At 36.3% G+C, this 7,500-nt stretch overlaps 1 protein-coding gene across 1 annotated transcript in view; it reads right to left on the bottom strand.

Annotated features, from left to right (window-relative positions):
• The window catches only part of LOC137637874 (uncharacterized), a 9,723-nt gene that overhangs the window by 1,470 nt on the left and 753 nt on the right, over positions 1-7,500 (bottom strand). Inside the window, exons 2-4 of the mRNA XM_068369983.1 lie at positions 3,838-3,954; positions 2,382-2,556; positions 1,777-1,879 (exon numbers count right to left, since the gene is read on the bottom strand). Of these exons, the coding sequence (XP_068226084.1) occupies positions 1,777-1,879; positions 2,382-2,556; positions 3,838-3,954 (395 nt within the window). The remainder of the gene's footprint in view (positions 1-1,776; positions 1,880-2,381; positions 2,557-3,837; positions 3,955-7,500) is intronic.

Raw genomic sequence — 7,500 nt, 5'->3', positions numbered from 1 at the left:
ATTTTGGTGTTGGCTTCGGGAGGCCAACTTAGGGAAAAGCCTGAAATGAGGCTATGCTGTTAAAGAAAGGGTTAGGGAGATTTTGTTGTTGGGCTTCGGGAGGCCAACTTAGGGAAAAGCCTGAAATGAGGCTATGCTGTTAAATAAAGGGTTAGGGAGATTTTGGTGTTGGCTTCGGGAGGCCAACTTAAGGAAAAGCCTGAGATGAGGCTCTGCTATGAAATAAAGGGTTTAGGAGAGTTTGGTGTTGGGCTTCGGGAGGGCAACTAAGGTAAAGCCTGAGATGAGGCTCTGCTATGAAATAAAGGGTTTAGGAGAGTTTGGTGTTGGGCTTCGGGAGGCCAATCAGGGGAAAAGCTTGAGATGAGGCTGTGCTATGAAATAAAGGGTTTAGGAGAGATTGTTGTTGGGCTTCGGGAGGCCAATCGGGGGGGGGGGGAGTATGAAATGAGGCTGTGCTGTTAAATAAAGGGTTAGGGAGATTTTGTTGTTGGGCTTCGGGAGGCCAACTTAGGGAAAAGCCTGAAATGAGGCTATGCTGTTAAATAAAGGGTTAGGGAGATTTTGGTGTTGGCTTCGGGAGGCCAACTTAGGGAAAAGCCTGAAATGAGGCTATGCTGTTAAAGAAAGGGTTAGGGAGATTTTGTTGTTGGGCTTCGGGAGGCCAACTTAGGGAAAAGCCTGAAATGAGGCTATGCTGTTAAATAAAGGGTTAGGGAGATTTTGGTGTTGGCTTCGGGAGGCCAACTTAGGGAAAAGCCTGAAATGAGGCTATGCTGTTAAAGAAAGGGTTAGGGAGATTTTGTTGTTGGGCTTCGGGAGGCCAACTTAGGGAAAAGCCTGAAATGAGGCTATGCTGTTAAATAAAGGGTTAGGGAGATTTTGGTGTTGGGCTTCGGGAGGCCAACTTAGGGAAAAGCCTGAAATGAGGCTATGCTGTTAAATAAAGGGTTAGGGAGATTTTGGTGTTGGGCTTTGGGAGGCCAACTTAGGGAAAAGCCTGAAATGAGGCTATACTGTTAAATAAAGGGTTAGGGAGATTTTGGTGTTGGGCTTCGGGAGGCCAACTTAAGGAAAAGCCTGAAATGAGGCTATGCTGTTAAATAAAGGGTTAGGGAGATTTTGGTGTTGGCTTCGGGAGGCCAACTTAAGGAAAAGAATGAAATGGGGCTGTGCTGTTAAATAAAGGGTTAAGGAGATTTTGGTGTTGGCTTCGGGAGGCCAACTTAGGGAAAAGCCTGAAATGAGGCTATGCTGTTAAAGAAAGGGTTAGGGAGATTTTGTTGTTGGGCTTCGGGAGGCCAACTTAGGGAAAAGCCTGAAATGAGGCTATGCTGTTAAATAAAGGGTTAGGGAGATTTTGGTGTTGGCTTCGGGAGGCCAACTTAAGGAAAAGAATGAAATGGGGCTGTGCTGTTAAATAAAGGGTTAAGGAGATTTTGGTGTTGGGCTTCAGGAGGCCAATCGGGGGAAAAGCCTGAAATGAGGCTGTGCTAGGAAATAAAGGGTTTAGGAAAGATTAGACAACTAGATAGAGGAATGTGGACTGGAAATATTAAGTTGAAAACGGGTTTGCAGCTACAAACAGTGCATAGGCCTATAATTCGCAATGGTTTATCATTAAAGTCTTTATCAAAAGTGTTTTAAGTTACTGTAGTGGACGTATAAAGTTTTTTTTTTTTTTCAAGAGTTAAGTGAATCTTTAGGCATACGTGTTGTACGTGTTGTATACCTGTTTATACCACGACGAAGTAAATCAATCGATCTATTACTTACCCTCCAGTGCGGGACCAGTTCAATCCGCTGAAGGATCCTCCGTTAAGCCATCTCCATCCTGATCCCTGCTTGACGCCTCCGGTCCAGATGTATTCTAGGTTATCTGGAAGTTATGAATTGATGTTTAAAAAGGCGAAAACTTGTGCATACATGTGTGAGTCTATGGGGCAGGGAAGCTTATATTGATTTTAATTTTTTTTAGGTGTTTAGCCCCTTGGGGGGAAAAGTGTATGGTGGAATATAAGTATATATGAATGTAAATTATGTATGCATATATATATATATATATATATATATATATATATATATGTGTGTGTGTGTGTGTGTGTGTGTACTGTATATATATATATATATATATATATATATATATATATATATATATATATATATATATATATATATTTGTGTGTGTATGAGACCAAAATTAAAAGAAGGATAAACATGAGATGGAGAGCTTTTGGTAAATAAAATCTGATTAAGAAACGTAAAATGCCACTCTCTCTAAAAAAAAAAGAAAAGCATTTAATTAGATGTATCAGAAACTTGGATCCTTAGAACATAAAGCTTTTAAAACCTCTTATTGCAAGAGAAATGATTATACTCACTGGATGAGATAACTCCATTGATGAAGCTGCTCTCTCCGCCGCTTTCAATGGCCACAGGGCCCCATCCACCTCCGAGGCTGTTGCAGTAACCGACGGCTCCTCCGTGGACGTATTTGCGGCCTCCGTCGTGGAGCCAAGAGTAGTGGTATTCGCTTCCACCGTTGGCTCCGTCGGCCTGGTCCAGGAGGGTGGAATTAGGGAGAATACTGTAAGAGTTCGCTTTTGGGGGGAAATGCGTTCTGAGGAATGATTTTTAGGGAGAAACTGATAGTTCGATTTTAGGGGAAATGTGCGCCAAGGAAAGATTTTTAGGGACAAACTGTAAAAGGTTACTATTAGGGGACTGTGTTCTGAGGAATGATGTTTAGGGAAAAACTCAGATAGTTCGTTTTTAGGGGATATGTGCACTGAGGAATTTTTGGGGAGAATACTGTGAGTTTGCTTTTAGGGGGAAATGTTCTCTGAGGAATGATTTTTAGGGAGAAACTCTGATAGTTCTTTTATAGGGGAAATGTGTTCTGAGGAGTGATTTTTAGGGAGAAACTCTGAGAGTTCGTTTTAAGGGGGAAATGTGTTATGAGGAAGGATTTTTAGGGAAAAACTGATAGTTCGTTTTGAGGGGAATTGTGCTCTGATAAATTATTTTTAGGGAGAAACTCTGAGAGTTCGTTTTTAGGGGAATGTGTTTTGAGGAATAATTTTTATGGAGAATTATTTTAGAAGTATTAATTGTTTAGCGGACTTACATTTTCCGCCTTTATGAAATGGATATTTTCAATAAATTATTCACAATTATAGCATAATGGTTCATTTTGTCTATAAGCCTACCGTAATCATCTAAAATTACATAATTATAAAATGAAATATTTTTCTTTTAATTCAATTTAACTATATTTTTGTTCTAATAGAATGTACCAAAGAAAGATAATTTGTTTAGTATAGCCTTAAGCAGGGTTTTAAACGGTCGAACCCGGTTGTCGAACCTGCTTGTCAAACGGTTCGAAGAGGTGGAGTCAGCCACAAATGCATAAGGTTTGTGGACTATGAAGCCCCGCCCACAAAAGTCAGTTGAGAACAGACTCTCTTACACGTTCGAACATCATTTCAAACGCTTGTTTGTCGAACTGTTTGAACGTGAAAAACCCCGCTTTAAGGTCTTATGTTATGAAGCTATATAGATCTAGGAAAACTGGCGTTCCAAAGACTTATAGATCTAGGAAAACTGGCGTTCCAAAGACTTATAGATCTAGGAAAACTGGCGTTCCAAAGACTTATAGATCTAGGAAAACTGGCGTTCCAAAGACTTATAGATCTAGGAAAACTGGCGTTCCAAAGACTTATAGATCTAGGAAAACTGGCGTTCCAAAGACTTATAGATCTAGGAAAACTGGCGTTCCAAAGACTTATAGATCTAGGAAAACTGGCGTTCCAAAGACTTTGGTCTATATATACTTACACCTCCTCTTCCACCGCTACGGCCTCCGCTGCTTGGACGAGGTGGGCCCCTCCTGAAGTTTGGGCGGAACTGGGCGGCTGCGAGAGCTGCCAGTGTTAGGACGAGGAAGTATTTCATCTGACGAAGAAAAAAAATAATAAGAAATTATAAAAAGATATATATACTGATTAAGATGATAATTAGGCTTAATTAAATTGGTAGGAAACGTTTAACTATGCTCCACAAGACTCTAGAAGAGTTGGAAGGCCTAGGCCTACATGGCTGATGAATATGAAGCGTGAAGTAGATGATGAGTGGAGAAGTATATAATTAAAAACTCAAGATAGAGATATTTGTTGAAATCTAACCAAGGCCCTTTGCGTCTATAGGCGTAGGAGGAGATGATGATGGAATTAGTGGATTCTAAGTGGAAATTTTAATGCCAGGCTAAAAACTTCAATTCTCTCTCTCTCTCTCTCTCTCTCTCTCTCTCTCTCTCTCTCTCTCTCTCTCTCTCAGCAGTACTCCAACCTTGGCGTTGGACGACGGGTGGAAAGTGAGAGTAAATAAGCGGAAGGTCGTGAAACTCTTCAATGAGATCATCTTGATTGGCAACAAAAACATGCTCGTTTTCATTTATATTTTCATTACTTTGTTTTGATTTGCTTTGAGAACTTTCGTGTCCGTATTAGTTTACTGTTTATTATTATGATTCGTCTTGAAGTTATTCATAATTAGTTTATTAATAAACTTGTTTGTAATATTGTGTCATCATCTCATGTAGGTGACGCGCAACTTGCTTCTCATTTGTTGATGTTCTAAGCGGTGGCTTTTTAAGCAAACCAGATGGCACCCTGCTGAAGTCGTTTGCGCGATTGTGGTTTAACTAAAGCCAATAACCTACATTATTTTATTTATTATGTTGATTGCTAAGTATGCTGACTTGCTGTTATCTCGCTTGAGTAGCCCAGCCGTGTCATTGTTTAGTGGAGTTGTTAAAAGGCACGATTTTGAAATCGGTGTTGTAATGTGAAGACTGCGCGTGCGCAGATTGCAATGTGAAGACTGCGCGTGCGCAGATTGCAATGTGAAGACTGCGCGTGCGCAGATTGCAATGTGAAGACTGCGCGTGCGCAGATTGCAATGTGAAGACTGCGCGTGCGCAGATTGCCCGGATTATATTTCCGGACGGGGGCTCAAGACTGGCTCAGTGGCTCACCTTTTAAATGGCATTTTAAACAGGCAACTGCTGTTGACTGCGTGCAAGCAAGCTACTTTAGATCTTTTGATTAAATGTTTGCTTGTTAGTTAGATTCATGCTTCGTTTGATTTATTTTTATTTGATTTTGAATTTTACTCGGCAATTATTTCAAACTTTATTTATGCATATCTTTATATCAAAGGAACGTATGACATTGGGACGAAAAAAGCATGCACACATATGCTATATAAATATATATAATACAGTGTATATATATATATATATTATATATATATATATATATATATATATATATATATATATATATATATATATATATATATATATCGCATACGCATATATACACATAGACACATATGCATATATATATATATATATATATATATATATACATATATATATATATAAATATATTATATATATATATATATATATATATATATATATATATATATATATATATCGCATACGCATATATACACATAGACACAAATGCATATATATATATATATATATATATATATATATATATATATATATATATATATAAGGGAACACATAGGAAAGGGAAAGAGGAAGAATTACAAAGTTCATAAAGTGAAGAAAAATCATAAAATAAATAGCTACTAAATTATAATTAATAATGATGCAAAAACAGTAGTAACAGAAACAATAATAATAGTAGTAGTAGTAGTAGTAGTAGTAGTAGTAGTAGTAGTAGTAGTAGTAGTAGTAGTTCTCATGGTTAGAAAGCGAGAGTTGACCTCCAGTAGAGACACTTACACTTTAACTAGGATGACTTTGCAAAATATAATGGATGAGGTGGGGGGGGAGTGGTGAATGTGGGGGGGGGGGGGGGGGTATTTTAAAGTATCTAATGAAATGTGCATTTTGTAACATATGTGACAAACTTCTTTTATCCGTAATTTATGTTCGCATGTTTTTATTGGAACGTCTGAGACTGAATGTCTTATTTGATGCGAAGAAGATGTTTAGATAGTCTTAGTTGAAACGTCTTATCTCAAGGTAGCAGATTGTTAAAATGCATATTGTTCGAACGCAGATTGTTAAATGCATATCGTATGAATACAGATTGTTAAAATGCATATTGTTTGGATGCAGATTGTTAAAATGCATATTACTTGAATGCAAATTGTTAAAATGCATATTGTGTGAATACAAATTGTTAAATGGATATTGCTTGAATACAGATTGTTAAAATGCATATCGTGTGAACGCAGATTGATAAAATGCATATTGTTCTAACGCAGATTGTTAAATGCATATCGTATGAATACAGATTGTTAAAATGAATATTGCTGTGAATGCAGATTGTTAAAATGCATATTGTTGAAATGTAGATTATTAAATGCATATCGTGTGAATGCAGATTGTTAAAATGCATATCGTGTGAATGCAGATTGTTAAAATGCATATCGTGTGAATGCAGATTGTTAAAATGCATATTACTTGAATGCAGATTGTTAAAATGCATATCGTGTGAATGCAGAATGTTAAAATGCATATCGTGTGAATGCAGATTTTTATATCCATATTGTTTGAATGCAGACTGTTAAAACGTATACTGTTCGCATGCAAAGAGCTAAAATGTATGTCGTTAAAATACAAATTATTAGAATGTCTCTTGAATTCAAATTGTTAAAATGCATATAGTTTGAATGCAGATTGTTAAGATTTATAAAGTTTATAATGCAAACTATTAAAATGATATTCTGTAAAATGCAAATTGCTAAATAATGTTATAATTGCACATAAGATACAATGAGTATTGCTAGGTTAAAATTGTTAAAATACAAACGATAAAAGTGTTTAACTTGGAAATGTTTATCGGATTTTATCAAATATTTATTTTCATCATTCACAAATTTCAATCTGTTTTTCATTCATTTATTGTTATTTATTTTATGTTTATATTTCATTATTCACTGATTCTTAACTTTTATAAAAAGGTTAAGACTAATTTTTACGAAAACTGAAATATACCAATATGAATAGTGTTGAATAAGGAAATTACAAATCAAGAATAAATATTTATCGTTTAAATTTGGTTAAATGCATATATGACAAGAACCTGATTATCAAAAAAAAAAAAAAAAAAAAAAAAAAAAAAAAAAAAAAAAAAAAAAAGCGTCAAAGTTGAACTGTAGGAAAAATCTAATGCTCATGATTTACTTTCACCTTTTAGTTGTTGTTCCCAATTTACTGTTGGTAAACATTTATTTATGTTTATTTTGCAAGATTATTAAATACACGACAGTCGCTTTCTGTAATTTACAAGGTGCTTATGCAATACTGGTAATTACTGAACAAGAGAGCAAGAGAGAGAGAGAGAGAGAGAGAGAGAGAGAGAGAGAGAGAGAGAGAGAGAGAGAGAGAGAGAGAGAGAGAGATCATTCAACTCGCATGAAAATTATAAAAAAGCGAAATGTGGAAATGTGAAA

The sequence above is a fragment of the Palaemon carinicauda genome, chromosome 3 (genome assembly GCF_036898095.1).
Source record: "Palaemon carinicauda isolate YSFRI2023 chromosome 3, ASM3689809v2, whole genome shotgun sequence".
NCBI classification, from domain to species: Eukaryota; Metazoa; Arthropoda; class Malacostraca; order Decapoda; family Palaemonidae; genus Palaemon; species Palaemon carinicauda.
This window is presented reverse-complemented; position numbering and strand designations above follow the sequence as displayed.